General features: G+C 40.3%; 2 protein-coding genes across 3 annotated transcripts in view; one reads left to right on the top strand and one right to left on the bottom strand.

Moving 5' to 3' along the window:
* The window catches only part of LOC145468083 (uncharacterized), a 35261-nt gene extending 23605 nt beyond the window's left edge, over positions 1-11656 (top strand). For both annotated transcript variants that reach the window (XM_081451753.1, XM_081451754.1), the window contains 11 exons: positions 275-592; positions 2021-2224; positions 3036-3194; positions 4002-4219; positions 5164-5477; positions 6354-6701; positions 7412-7692; positions 8337-8507; positions 9342-9524; positions 9914-9986; positions 10385-11656. In XM_081451753.1, coding sequence (XP_081307879.1) covers positions 275-592; positions 2021-2224; positions 3036-3194; positions 4002-4219; positions 5164-5477; positions 6354-6701; positions 7412-7692; positions 8337-8507; positions 9342-9524; positions 9914-9986; positions 10385-10532 — 2417 coding nt within the window. In that variant the 3' untranslated portion in view covers positions 10533-11656. The remainder of the gene's footprint in view (positions 1-274; positions 593-2020; positions 2225-3035; positions 3195-4001; positions 4220-5163; positions 5478-6353; positions 6702-7411; positions 7693-8336; positions 8508-9341; positions 9525-9913; positions 9987-10384) is intronic.
* Positions 1-15224, bottom strand: part of LOC145468117 (D-inositol 3-phosphate glycosyltransferase-like) — a 358913-nt gene that overhangs the window by 277127 nt on the left and 66562 nt on the right. The gene's annotated exons all lie outside the window — the stretch shown is intronic.

Raw genomic sequence — 15224 nt, 5'->3', positions numbered from 1 at the left:
GGCTTAGCACATCCAAGGCAAGTATAACGAGCAAAAGCTTTTAAAAAATGTTGCCTCCTTTACGGTTTCCTTGAAGTTAGCATTAGAAATTTATTAAAGTGAGGCGGATAAAAGTTTTCGGAAGCAAATTCTCAGTTACTTTTCGATATTTCCATATAACAAAGACCTTTGACGGGTTTCATAACCATTTCCTTCTGTAACTATGATTAAACAATTAAATATGAGAGAACCAATTTCACCTGCAGCAGCAATTTATCCTTTTATGTTTCTCCAGAGGCTCACTCTTGCCGCCATCTTCAAATCCTTGGCAAAAAGCTCAACAAGGCATTTGCTGACGACGTATATGAAATAAACCCGGACGGCAAGGGCGTGGTCAAGACTATATGTGACATGACACGTGATGGCGGTGGGTGGACGCTATTGGTTGCCAGTTATACCAACAAATGGACCAGACAGAACGTTTTACAAAATAACGAGATGGACCCAAAACTGAAGAACGATTATTCTATTCTGTTTAAAGCGGACGATATCAAGAACAGCGGGAATGTAAAAGGCTCGTCCTTTGAATATCGTTTAGAGGCAGACAGTCCAGGTAAGTCTGATTATAAATATTTAATACATGGATTATAGTTCAAGAGGGAGGTCAAGATAGCTCGATATTTGCCAGGTTCTTTCTTTTTTTGGCGTGTTTATGGACCGAGACGGAGCCGAAGTTCATAAACACGCAAATAAGAACGAGTCCAATATTCAGCCATCTTGACCGAACACGCTTAGTCAATAAAGTCAATAAAGGATTTATTATATGGAGAAAAACCCACTTTTTTCTTGCGGGACACAGCGAGTAATCCCGAGCGGGCAAGAAAGCGCCATCTCGGGTAGCCAATCAGAGAGCAGAATTCGGCCCGCCTAGATTAGCCTGAGGGTTCACGCTTTTGTCATAGTCAAGTTTTTAACTTAATAATAAAGTGTAAAGTGTAAAATGTATATATTTTTGAAAAATTGTAAATGTATGAGTAATAAATAAAGTTGTTGTTGTTGTTGCTCGGTTCATCTCGCCCGCTCACGGAGCTAGCCATATAAGGTCATATAATAATAAAATGTGTTATTACGCGCTCATTCAATTTGCGTGTCTATAATTTCGCGAAAATGAGAAATGTTACTAAATCAATATGGCTCTCACAGGAAATTAAATGTCACCGAATAACTTCATTATTTTATCACCATTTAGAGATTGAGAATCCTGCCTTTACATATGTAAACAGCGAAAAAGCTTTCAATAGTCGTATGAATGCGAGCCGGCAATTAAGTATTTCCATTACTCGTGATATTCGACAACTCTCTCATAATTGCACGAGCTTTTAAAGGAGCTTAGTCACGGTATTTTGAGTTATTTTAGCCACGTACAAAATTACCTTTAAATTAAAGGAAACCTGAAAATAAAAATTTTAGTAAGATGAAAAATCACCGAAGAGATAATAATAAACCGTAAAGAAACAACTCTATTGGACACTCCTTTAAAGGGCTTTTCGGTGATCAATACATATTGGGATGGTTAAGATAGAGAAGATTAACACAAATTACAAACGACGGACTTGAAACATTTAGGCTAAACTTACCAAGATGCGCAAACCGGTTCCTGTAAGCAAGTGCAATTCGTGAGAATTTTCAATTGGCTCGAGTTTTCATACGATTACTCATTTATTGTGACCGCGATAATTAATTAACGCGTACACGAGTTAATTTGTACTGTAATGCACATTAAAAGGGTAGGGATAAATTGGCCTGCTCTCAGCCAATCACAATGAACTAATTTTTCTCAGTCATATAATAAATACACTAGCGGTAAATATTCAGAACAAAAGTTTTTTGGCGTACCATTTATGGGTAATCATGCTCGTGAATTCAAAAATACTGAATTTTAATTTACCAAGGATACCATTTTGTCTTGACTTTTCTCAGTGCAATGACTGTAATTTATGCTTCTAGATAATAATCTTCTCACTCTTACTTTGTGCTACAGGGAGATGGGGCGGGATTTGGAAAGCACCGCGCAGCTACAGCTTCGTTAATACTGATAACAGTCAGACTGGAGTGGAGCTTACCAAAAAGTTTGACAAATGGGAATATAGCTGGTATGGACTGCAGAAGACAATGCCTTGGTTATACGGAGAGAGGCTGACTACAGCTGCAGAGCCAAAGAATAGCGAATTCGGCTCCATTACTGGTAAGCCGTGAAACGTAGAGACTTAACTATATTTCTATCCCGGGGAGGGAATCCCATGCGTGCATATGAAAAGGTCGGGGACGCTTGTCGTTAAGGATTCTGGTCTCACGTATCGTGTTGAAGGCGAAACGCCACTATCTTTAGCTGTCAAAGTATCTTTTCGGGTGCACTCGAAAAATTAACCATTTAAAAACGTTTCATTTCCGTTTTTAGGCTCGATTTTCGTCGCTTTCTTGAGTCCGATCTATCCGGTCTACTACCCCGGGTTCCTGTCGGAAAAAGCGGCTGGTTATCGAACCTATTCCGTTTTAAATGGTATCTTTTAGGGGTCAAATAAAGCTCGAACCACTCACGGATTGGTCTCCTTAAGCTTGAGGGATTTACTTCAAATTTTCCGACGGGCATCCCAGACCTTTTCATATGGGAGTGCCCCCGGATTGTGTTGCATCGACGGGTTCCACTGACGAACGACGGATCAAAACTTCAGCTTTCCAAGTTCGCCATGACGTTTAATTCACTTTATCAACTTTTAACTGTTTGGTAGGTCAGGTCTCATTTCCTGACATGCTAGCTCTTATTAAATACTATCTAAAATGCTGTCTGTCGGCCTGTGAAATATTGCAATGTCAGTTGACTGCAAAATATGATAACAACAAATGAAGATAACACTATATACCAGTAGAGAACTAATAAAGCAAAAATTCCATTGTATGCTACCAATGCATTTACCCGGTATCACACTTATTCTCTACCAACTCTACTAGTGAAAGTTAAAAATTTGTCGTTATACGATTTTTCTGCTATTTTACAGCTTCTATGAAGAAATATCACCCTGCTCCATGGATATATGGAAAAGATAAGGAACAATGTCCTACGTACATCTGGTATTGGATGAGAGAAGGGGAATACGGCCCACCGAGGTCTTGCATGGAAGTCAAAACTCGTAGTATTGGAAAGGAGGGAGTTTCAGGTAAGTATTCAATGACAACAAGAGAGCATGAAGAGAGTTGATCCCTCATATCGAACTTATTGAAGTTATCTTTAGACATGGTATCCAGTTTGTTCGCCCACAATGTTACCGCTTAGGTGGATATCTTCATAGACGATGAAAATGCTTGTAAAATCGATTGCTGTCCACATGAGCAAACTTCGTGTCACAGGATTGCCTATGTCTAGTCCCTTCTGAGGAATTCCAAAACTGGGATTGATCTAAAAATAACTCAACAGGGATTACCTTGGGAATATTAAAAGGCCTATATAAAGAAAATTATCTCTTACCCTTCATCCTCTCTAGATAACAAGACATTATCACCGTCGCATTTAACTTAAAACTGGACTACCTGGTTGAAAACAAGTATAGCCGGACAAGACCTGGTTTCGCTAAGAGAAATCAAATACAATCTTGCAGTGTAATTGTTAAAAAATAACGTATGCAACCACTGTGTGTATGCATGTTTATATAGTGCCCCAACCTGTACGAGAAAATTTCTTTTTCTGAGGCAGCAGGGATTCAGCGTGCCCGAGTGGTTAGGGCGCCGCACTTCAAATCCGGAGGTCACGAGTTCAAGTCCCGCTCTAACAGCTAAGCTGGAGTAGTTTCTTGGTAAACTCCTTGTTCAACTCCTCAGTCATGCTTGTAAATAGCCAACCGGTCTGCCTCCCGCCAGTTGGGATTTTAAGCGATAAACATTGAACATTTAACAACATTTAACATTTTAAAAACATGCTCACAAATGACACTGTTATTGGACCCGTCTGACTATACTGTGATCTCCAGATGGCTTCTACAATATTCAGCCAGTGGACAAAGCCGTCTCAAGCTACTGTGATATGACTCGTAACGGAGGAGGCTGGACACTACTCCTTACCAGCGCTTCCCGTCAAGGGTGGAATGCACAGAACATTCTAGATCGAAATGGAAACAAACCATCTCTAACAGAGGACTTCTCAATTCTTGGACAGGCAGACAGTATTCTTGGAAAAGAGAAATTCCAGGTATTTATGTTTTCTCGAGTTGTCACTGCTAAATTTATTTATCGTGAAAAGGAACCTGAGTCAAAATGAGCCTCTTTTTTACTCGCTCATTTCTCACCCGACCAGAGCGACCAGTTAATAAGATTCCACTGGAAATATATGATTTAATTAAGAACTGGATAGGTAGGTAGTTAGGTAGGTAAGTAAAACTTTATTTATGCAGGGTGGCCCATTCAGCACAGTGGCTGGTATCCAGAGGGGCCCTGCTAAATACAATTTCTAAAAATATGAAACGTCTAATAGTATAAAATAGTTATAAAAATAGAGTTTAAAAAAAACTAACGTCTAGTAGTTGAAATAGTTATATAAAAAGAGTTTAAAAAATTGAAACGAGTTACAAGCATGAACTGGTAGGGAAAAAAATAGGTATCATAAATTAGGTGCTATAAATAAAATGGGCTTTGACAAGATTTTTAAAAGAGGAGAGTGATACAGCTTGTTGGATTTTACAAGGTAGTGAATTAAAAAGGGCTGCATAATGCAATCTAAGAGTATTCATTGGCTTAGCTGATATAATATACGAGACATTACACCATGCTCTACAAATATGGTGTACGTGTAATTTTTTTTGGAGCGTTCTTATTCTAATTTTATTGCAGTTTTCTATATTTTGCGGGCGTTTAAAGAATAAAAAAAACAACTATTCCACTCGCACTTGTTAGATACGAGATGATTATAGCCAACTCGGCGGTACGCTCCTCGTTGGCTATCTACCATCTCATATCCAACGCGCGCTCGTGGAATAATTGTTAATTACACGAAAAAGAGGGTCTCCAGGGAGCTCTGTTTCATTTCTCTATGCAATTTTAAGGTTATTAGCTGCAAATGAAACCAAAAATGATTTTTTTAAGCTTATAATTACTTGGGTAGTGACAACTACATTTACATCTCTTGACTTCATCTAGTACCGAATTGAGGCTGATGGAGATGACACGTCTGGGGGGATCTGGGAAACAGTTCGAGGCTACTCTATGATGTCATCTTCTGACGCACAAACAAACATACGACTACTTAAAAAGTTTGGGACCTGGGACCAAACGTCAGCAAATTTGAACAAGAGAGTTCCTCGTCTTGGAGTCAGCGGACAGCTTTTGTACACAACCGGCTCTGCGAGCGATAATTCTGGGACAATCGTCTCCACTACTAACGGAGTGACTTATATAAAGAACGGAAAACCCAAACCTAAGATAATAAAAGTCTGGGTACGAGAGGGAACGAGGTACGTATGGAAAAGAATTGAAGGTCAATAAGCTTCAATTCTAACAACTAACGAAACATGTATGCCGGGAACAAAGTTTAATTTCAACAATATCGGACGAAAAGAGCGCAAAGTTCACAAGTGAGTTAAACATCGATGTTGTTCTCCTCAGTCTATAGGAACCGTGGCCAAGTATTAAATGAAAAAAGTCAGGAAAAATTATCGATTTCTGCTGCAAAACACAAGCCGTTGGGGACAATATGAGTATTTCAACTGTTTAGATCGTCCTTTCTAAGTAAAACAATTCTATAGAAGCATAGTTTCCAAAATAAAAACACGACGAATCAATTATGATTGAATAGACTTCTCTATATACTGATGATACTCAAACCCTGTACTAGAATTGTTTAACCCCGTTAAACTTTTAAAACGATTTTAGTCCTATTCTTGCTAGCTGGCTCGCTAGTTGCTATTGCTTGTTGGTATTTCTTTTCTTGCCTTGTCTTTTGTTGACCGAAACTGTGAGGTATAGACATTGCTTTGATGATTGTGTTTATTCTGTTTTTCTGCGTGACTAACAACGCACTTATACGGTAACAGTGCAATGAGAAACTAGATTGTTAACGATCTTTGAAATTATGAGACTTTACCCTTTAATAGTAGGTTACTTCCAAGTTGCCTTTTTCCTCTCTTCGTGCGAAATCATTCATATGGAAATGTGTTTCGCCTACATGCTCATTTTCATACAAATCATTTTCATATGAAGGGTTTTGAATGAAGACTCGTTTTGAAAGAGGCACGAGGTAACTCGGAAATGGCCCATTAGCGTGACATTGGAAGGTGTTGTCATCCTCTAAAGAATCAGTTGTAAACGTTCATCTTTTTCTGCCGTAACAGACGGTCGTGCAATCAAGTCAAGGTTTACGGCTCGCAACTGGGCAACACGTATGATGACGGAGTCTACATGATAAAAGAAAATGACGTGAATTTTTTGCCCGTCTTCTGCGATATGAAGTCAGATCAGGGAGGGTACACACTGCTAGTCACTAGTGCCTCGAACAACTGGAACGCCAAAGACGTAACGTTTCGAAATGCCGAGAAACCGTCGCTAGGCAACGATTACTCGATACTGGGTGTGGCAGACCAGATAAGAGATCTAAGTGCGGCCAAGTCGTTCAAGTATCGACTGGAGGCTAATTCGCGAGGAACCTGGGGTGGAATATGGGAAGCTCCAATAGATTACACGTAAGGAAACTGATAGGCCCGATTACCAGCCTTTGTTGAGCAAATGAGCTCTTGACAAAGTTGTGGAGATCAAGCCTAAGAAATTGAATGTTTTGTTCATCTGTCGTACGGTTTGGATGAGGTTTAAGCAAGAGCTAAGAATTAGCTAAAAATTTAAACTGTCTGAGAAATGGAAACGTAAAGGCAGAGATCTGAAATCTGCAAACTTTACTGATAGCTGAGAAATTGCGGAAACTCAGTCTTTTGCGTTTCGAGCACCCTCGTCCATACCCTCGGTTACCTTTTTTCTTGTTTGTACTGATTTGTTTGATGCTTCTATCGTGTTAATTCTCCCAACTGAAACAGAAGTTCTCTAAATTAACATAGTTTAGTAATCGTATCCTAGTCGCTTGTATATGTGGGCATTTATTACAATGTTACTTTGCTTTCAGTCACTTGTAGTTGTTTTTATTGTTTACTTGTACCTTTTGTAATTTTGTTGTAATTTTCATTGATTTTTTTTTCTTTGTTTCCTTTTTAATGTGAACTCTTGCCCCCGACTCTATAAATGCTGAAACTATTGTAGTTGCAGGGGCAAGCAATTCTTTATAACTGTATGTAAGAAAATAAAATAAAAATTAAGCCGGGTAAGGTAAGTTAAGTTATCATCATATATACAGCATCAAATTTTTGTCCCTTTGAATAAGAACGTTGTGTTGAACTCCACACAGGTTTTTAAAAACCGACAACACTCAAACCAACGTCAACCTCATAAAAAAGTTCAGCAAATGGCAATACAGCGATGACGGAGTTCAAAAGCGCATGCCCTGGTTGGCCCGAACGTTTGGACTGCTGACCACCGCGACAGTGGGCGACTGGTATCCTCGTGGTACTATCATAACAGACCGACCAGAGGGAAAGCCAGCTAGCTGGATATATCCGGGAATGTTTGATCCAGGAGTTATATGGTATTGGATAAACGAAGATGACTGCGATCAGAACAGGACACCAGGTTAGTGATATATAGCAGACATAGTTGACGGTGTAATTTAAACAAAGTTTGCCTCACAAACAGTTGGAGGAGAAATTACCATCTCAGAATCGCGTCACAGAGAAATGAACGAATTTGCTGTTGTCGTTAGGCTCAAGTTGCTTGGTAACAAAACTTACCTTGTAAGTGTGAATAGTCGAGCCTCCTTTTCTTGCCGGATAAGACTGATTAAACCAATACAAGTGTATAAGCCGCGTTTCCAGATAATCTTAAACAAAGCCAAGAGAAAAAAACGCAAATCCGTTATTTCCTTTTAACAAATGTGATTGTCTTTCCAGTCTAAACTTACTCTCTAAGCGCACTCTTAACCTATGATTGTAGACAGTAACATCTCTTCCTTACCCCCTTTATTTTCTATGCTGACGACGTCGTCTTTAGCCTGACTTATTTTGATCGAGAGGTTTTTTAAATACTTCAACGATATCTATGAAGAGTTTTGTGTGAAAAATTGAGATCAGATATTTATGACAATAGGATAAGACAATCGAGGATTAAGTACCTGAGGTGCCTCCCAACTAGTAGAACCATAAGAAATGACGAAGACCAGTCAGGAAAACACTTTCTGTTGTTGCTCACAGTCACCTATGTTTAATCCTATTGCGTAGTGGATGGCGGAGTATCAGGCTGGGGTGAGTGGAGTCGCTGTGATCAGATCTGTAAACCAGGTACCAGGACCAGACACAAGAAATGTGATAATCCCAAGCCAAAATGTGGTGGCAAGCAATGCGATCCAAAAATACTCCAGAAAGAAACACAGGAGTGTAACTACTGTCCAGGTTAGACCAGACTCCTAAAAGAGTGCAGTTAGAAGACGTTTTGTACTTTCGTTTCACTCAGACAAGGGGCGTCTGCGGATCGCTCAAGCATGTTAAGGCCTGGGTCTTCGCGGGGGGTCTAACCATGCCTTAAGATGCTTGAGTAACTGTTGCTCATCGCTTTCCAGTATACTGCTGTTTTACCAGAATTTGGGAGTCGCGCTCTAGTTGGTTGCTTGACAGTTAGCGACAGCTACAGTTAGATAGCATTCAGTTACTGTTACCTGATTGGCTGTCAACAAGAAAGATTGTCGACATAATTTATGCGGTGTAATACGGTATATTCCGTAGGTTGCTCATCAGCTAAAACATAGTTACTGGGACACGATTACCAACAGAGACGCTGCACACATGCTGAGTGCTAAGGGACTGCAAAAATAATTTTATTACAGGGGAGGGTTGGGAGTTAGTTATAGTTTCTGTGGTCAGAATATCGTTCGTTATACCAGGAGCCCATGCCGCGTGTACCTTATATCTCAACTTGACAAATTCCACCTTATTACCAACCCTAAGTAACTATTAGCATTCGGTTTCAATTGTTTGAGTTGCACTTCCCCTAAATTGAGCACAATAATCATTGTTGTAATGGATTCAGGCCATTTTCAACTTTTCGATAAAAGAACACACATCTGGAAAACTGTGATAATTTATATTTTCTTGCGTTGAATGTAGCTTTTTTGTATGGTCTTCCCTGGAAAGTCTTCTTTTGCAGTGCGAGTTTAATTTGTGCTCTTCATTGAAGATTTTCATGGGACTCTTTTTTCCTTTCGTTTTACGTCCACATCTATTTACCAGAAAGTCCCATCCGAGCGGTTGACAAATTTTGCGTACAACCTCAGCGAGCAAGCTGCCAGATACCTGACGAGACAGCGTTGGTTTACAAATCTCCCGCCGACTGTTCTAAGGAATATCAGAAGTTTATTTACGACGATGGTGTTCTGATGCACAAGTGCAGTGGAAAATATGTTTGCCCAAGAGGTTTGTTAAAAATCCAGATATTTCGAACGTCCCTCCACACAGTAGCATACCTTCTAAGCAATATATTTTGCATTTATCTTTGAAAATATAACTTCCAATCCATAAGCCGAGGCATGCAATATTTCGTATCTGACCTTTTACATTTCTTATCATCATCAGCCTCATTATGGTCACTGGACCGGCCGTAGTCTATCTGGGAGTCAATACCTGTTTGACTGGTTTTGACATTGCATTTGAAACTCGAGATTTCGGAGCCAAGCACAGTTTTAGAGAAGTGCTAGCATTATATTTTACCTTCAGGGAAAGTGGATTTCTTTGAAATATCCTACTAGTACGAGGCCCAAATTGTCAATACTCTTACCAGTTTGCTTCTGTTGTTATCTTTTTAGGTGGTCGAGTTGACTTTGGTGCGAACTTGGTTTTAAATTCCAATTGTGATCCAGAAAATGCCAGATTTGAAAGGTAAGAGGGTAACGTACCATTTATTGGACAGAGGAACATCAAAAATCAATGGGTAATGGTAATGGGCTTCTGGTTGGGAACAATCCTGCATAAGGTGATCGCCAAGTTTCCTACTTTTCCTCCCACGTGCTTGGCTCTCGTAGTCCTCGTACCATGCAAAGCCATCATGCACTCTCATCAGTGGTTTTAACAGAAGAACAATTTTTCGGCGAAAGGTTAAACACAGGTACCCGCCCTCTTCTGAAAGAAAATATCAGGGAGAGTGGCTGAAACACAGGCTAAAACTTGATAGGCAGCAACGCGACAGTCCACGTTCTTGAAAACTAGTGAGAAAGACGGATTTGCAAATTCGAGGTTTGAACAATGTTTTCCCACTAGCTCCTGTCTGTCTCTTCCAGGACACCAGGGAAGTCACTCATGCACTTACAGAGTGGCCTCTGTGTACATGCCAAAGGAGGGAGACCTTCAGATGGGGCCACGCTTGTTTACTATGAAGGATGTGACCAACCAAGGCTCAAGCTGGATCTCTATCAACTCCGGGCATAGGTTATGCAAGCCTGTTCTCCTGATAACTAGTAGATTACGCCTTTTTTGCAAGTATGGATTATAAAGATTATTTATTAAGTAAGGCAAATCTCTATTCCGTGGATAGTCTACTAAATAGTTGGTTTTGTTAACACGTTTGCACCGGCTCGGTTGATGACGTTTGTCGTACTGCAGTGTAGGTGAACCAGGTCTGATTAGGTCAAGTGCCGACGATTTATAATTCATTTTAAATTATTCAATTATTGACCAGTTATGGAACTTGGACTATAGTGAGGACGTTCAAAACTTTTTGAGTTGCTACATTTCATAATATTTTCCTGCCACATTCATTAACACGAGAAATCTTATAATCTTGCCCAATTTTCTCAAAGCATAGATCCTGGTTTATTTCCAAAAATGTACTAAAAGTTTCTTTTTTGTAGGTGACGGTGTTTCGTTGCAAGTGTATAGCCACCCATGTCCCCCGCACTGAAGTTCCAACTTGATCATTGAGCACCTTAATAATCAATCAATCACACTGCAGGACGGCATTAGCTCCGGCAGGAAATCGTGAGAATGTCAAAGGGAACATAGGATTATATGAGTCGTACAGATACTGGCGCGGCAATTAAAATAACTCATTTAAAATTACATCAATTAAAATCAACCATCATCGAAAACGGTGGAAGAAACTATTACAACAAGCCGTTAAAGGATTAGATTTAATGATCCATTTCTGTAGAAACATGAAAACCAATAGTGTTTCTTTCCTTGCTCGTAATTAACCCTCTTGTAAAGATCTCCCTCGAAGCAATTTAGCGGGAAAAAGAATTTACTGGACGTACGGATTGGGGTCTTTTGGGAAATTTTCGTACGGATTGTTAGAATGAAACTGAAAAAAGCCCTAAATTACGGAAAGTTTGATGCCAAACAAAAATTGTGCGTTTAACGGTAATCAGCTGAGTGAAGTTTGAAAACCTATTGGACGTTTTCTAACCTGGTACTGTACGGAATAACATCAAATCATTGGAAACAATAAAATAACAAAATATTTTGTTTTTGAGTTTCCTTTTCCTCCCCATGAGCACGACTTATTCTTTCTCAATTGTCAGAAATTATAATTTTTCCCAGCTGGGTTTCTCGTCTCAAAGTTGCCTGCCATGGTCTTTTGATGCCAGTTGAACGGTTCTTGCTCACCAATTAAAATTATACGAATTATACGAAGATATAGGGAAAGTATCCAATTCATTATCATTCAACATCCTCCGATCCGGGTTTCACTAAGTCTTCCATTGTCTGAATACTCAAATATCATATCAACGGCATGGAGTATCCGTTAATAATAAGTTTAAGTATTTTCGATAGAGCAGTTTTTAAGGTGATTCCTCACATTTGCATTGCGCATCCTTACTACGCATAATTTATGGCGTCATTAGCGCGCGTTCGTGCACGCGCACATTGAAAACATGGCGGATTTGCCTTGATATTGAGTTCTGTGAGTTCAAAAATGGCTATAGCTCACTAACGAGCTCTTTTCAAGTCATTTTAATCAACTAATCATTAGCTTTGCGTGAGAAAAGACTGATCTGATTTCTATTGTTGAAAATTGAATAAATTAGGAAAATAGCAGCTGCAGTGTAGTCTTTTCTATTTTGCAGTTTGATAGCCGTGGCAAGCAATTTGGTTCCAATATTTTAACAAGGATTCAGCTGTCTGTCAAAATCAAACTTAAAAAGTTTATTTGTGTCCGATACAAGTATTGGCTGTAGTTTGAGGCGTGTTTTCATGAGTCTGGGCTCACAAAGAGTTTACAATAACTTGGAATGCGTTCTTGTAATAAGCATTAAATAATGCTAAAATGGGACATTTTCAATGCCTCACTGCTCCTTAACGAGCATGGGCACCCCCCTTTTTTATTTTATAATTAAAGTTCTCATATGATAAATATTCAGTAGACAAAGTTTGAACAAAAATCTATTGGCAGTTTTATTTCCGGGGAATTACCTTAATTGAGTGTCGTAAAACAAAACCAAAGTAATCACTCCGGCCAATCACAAAGGACATAGACAGACAATCCGATGAACCAATCAAGCGGAGTAATTACATGTAGCTGACCCGAAGCGCGGGAAAACGAGTGCGGCTGAGTCACGATTGGTTTTGGTTTTACTTCTGATTGGATGAGGAAGTAGCACGAGTGTTTTAAGCTAACCGTGAGAAGTAGATGATTGCTAAACCAATATTACTTTTCGACACTTAAATGACCAATAACCCTTACCGAGTCTTTGATTATTCTGGATATCACAAAAACCGAATCTAATAATTGTTTTATTATACATTGAACGAAAAAAAAATGGAAGTCATGTTTTTGCTTCTCCACTGACGGCAAGCAACACAAAGCGCGCGAACTTGACATGATTACCCTTAGAAATTATGCACCGCAGTCATACATGACATGATTATCCGTGACCTTGACTGTCCTTGACATGATTATTGTATGTTGATGTTGTTCGTCCTTCGTAGTCGAAGATGACCAAAGACATCTAGTTTGTTAATAAATTTCTACGGTGTGTCCGGAGGTGGCTGATGAGACCAATCCGGGCAAGGAAGCCTCTCCAACAGGTAGGGCTGAAGTGGATAGGGGCTGTGCTGTTAGTGCTGGCGGCTCTTTCCTTGCATACTGCTCGCTTCTCCTCGGCTTGACGGGACCTACGTTCCTCTGCTGCGTGGGCTCCTTTGGTGATGAGTTGGCGCCAGGAGGGTCTGTAGGAGGCAAGAGACTCCCAGGACTCAGTGCTGATGTTGAAGTCTTTTAAGGAGACTTTTAGACTGTCCTTGTAGCGCTTTCGCTGCCCTCCAACTGTGCGCTTGCCAGAGCAGAGTTCCCCGTAGAAGAGCTACTTTGGAATGCGGTCATCTGGCATGCGGGAGACGTGGCCTGCCCATCTCAGCTGGGCCTTGCGCATGACGGTGATGGCACTGGGAAAGTCTGCCTGCTTCAGAACTTCTGTGTCCGAGACTTTGTTCTGCCAGCGAATGTGGAGAATGTTTCGGAGGCACCGCAGATGAAAATGGTTGCTCAGCTTCTCATGCCGTCTGTACGCAGTCCAGGTTTCGCAGCCGTAGAGTAAGGAGGTGAGGACCACAGCATGGTAGACTTTGAGCTTGGTATTGAGGCTGATTCCTCTTCTCTCCCAGACTTTCTTCCGCAGTCTCCCGAACGCGCTGCTTGCCTTGGAGATTCTGTTGTTGATCTCAGTGTCAATGTTCGCATTGCGAGAGAGTGTGCTGCCCAAGTATGTGAAAGTCTCTACTGCCTGTAGTATCTGACCATTCACCGTTATCTGCGGCTCGTGGTACTGCTTGTTCGGGGCTGGCTGGTACATTACTTCTGTCTTCTTGGTGCTGATGGTGAGGCCGAAGTTGTTGCAGGCTGTCGAAAAACTGTCCATCTCCGCTTGCATTTCTTGCTCATTTCTGGCGTTAAGGGCACAGTCGCCAGCAAAGAGGAAGTCTCTAAGAATAGTTTCCTTCACCTTAGTAACGGTCTGCCGCCTCCTGGGGTTGAACAGTTTCCCATCGGACCGGTACCTGATGTTGATGCCAGGATCACATTCCCTGAAGGCGTCAGACAGCATTGCCGATAACATCAAGCTGAACAGCGTCGCGGCCAGGACACAACATTATTGCAGCTAGATGACTTCACAGGCGCTGATTTCCAAAATTCACTGTACGCTTTCGGCCAATCAGAAAGAGATAGCAAGTTCAATGAATAACTTAATTAGTGTTTGTTACTTTCGTAACTCGTTTTCCTCTTTGTTTTGTTTAAATAACTATTACTTATTAACGATTATGTACATTTTTTAAGTTTTTGCTATTCATGCTGTGATTGCTGTGATCAATGCAAGTTTCGCAATATAACCTTTGGAATCATGTAATTAGAGACACCACACTTTTATCAGTTTAGTTACGCCATCTACGTTTTCGTTGTTATTTTATGCTATCGCTGCCATCGCTATCGTGTTAAGCTATCGTTTCTACCATTGCTACCCTCGCAGGAGCAAGATCAAAGTAAGTCTTTGCTACATATATTTTAGTTGTAATCGTGTCGTTATAGTTTAAGATTTATGTTCCATCGGTATCCTTGATTTATGTTTTGTATCTTAACTAGTATTAGCTTACATAAGCCTTTTGTATCGTTTTGCTTTTAGTTCGAACCACACAATCACAACCCTTACTACGACTTCTCATCACAAGTTCATCTCTATTTTGTTATCCTGATTTCTATATTGTTGTTTCATCGCTCCTTCCAATAAACGCTAACTATTGATTTGACTGTGACCTGGTTTCTTTGAATTACAATGTGCGTTCGAGTGGTTCAAGCTCCTGTTAAGCCCTAATCTACACGTGGCTTCGCTCCTGGAAAGTCACAGTGTTATTGGACAATGGTGTTCCATGTAACATTCTGTTGCTGTATACCGAGTCATCATTAGGTTGAGGCTGGTTTGTTAAAATTCTTACTGATAACAGCTGATTAGCCTTCTAAATGAAACCAAAGATAAATTTACTAACTCACTCAGCTCACTTCCCATGTCGACCTTACTGCCTGTCATCTCATTGGCAAGCTGCCCATGGTCAGTGTTTACAATCCAATTTAGTCAATGTTAGGGGTTTCCCGGAATTCAGTATATTATACCGTGACAGTAGCGAGATTGG

This window comes from Orbicella franksi, chromosome 14 (genome assembly GCF_964199315.1).
Source record: "Orbicella franksi chromosome 14, jaOrbFran1.1, whole genome shotgun sequence".
Classification (NCBI taxonomy): domain Eukaryota; kingdom Metazoa; phylum Cnidaria; class Anthozoa; order Scleractinia; family Merulinidae; genus Orbicella; species Orbicella franksi.
The sequence above is the reverse complement of the archived record's forward strand: the minus strand, read 5'-3'. Positions and strand labels throughout refer to the sequence as shown.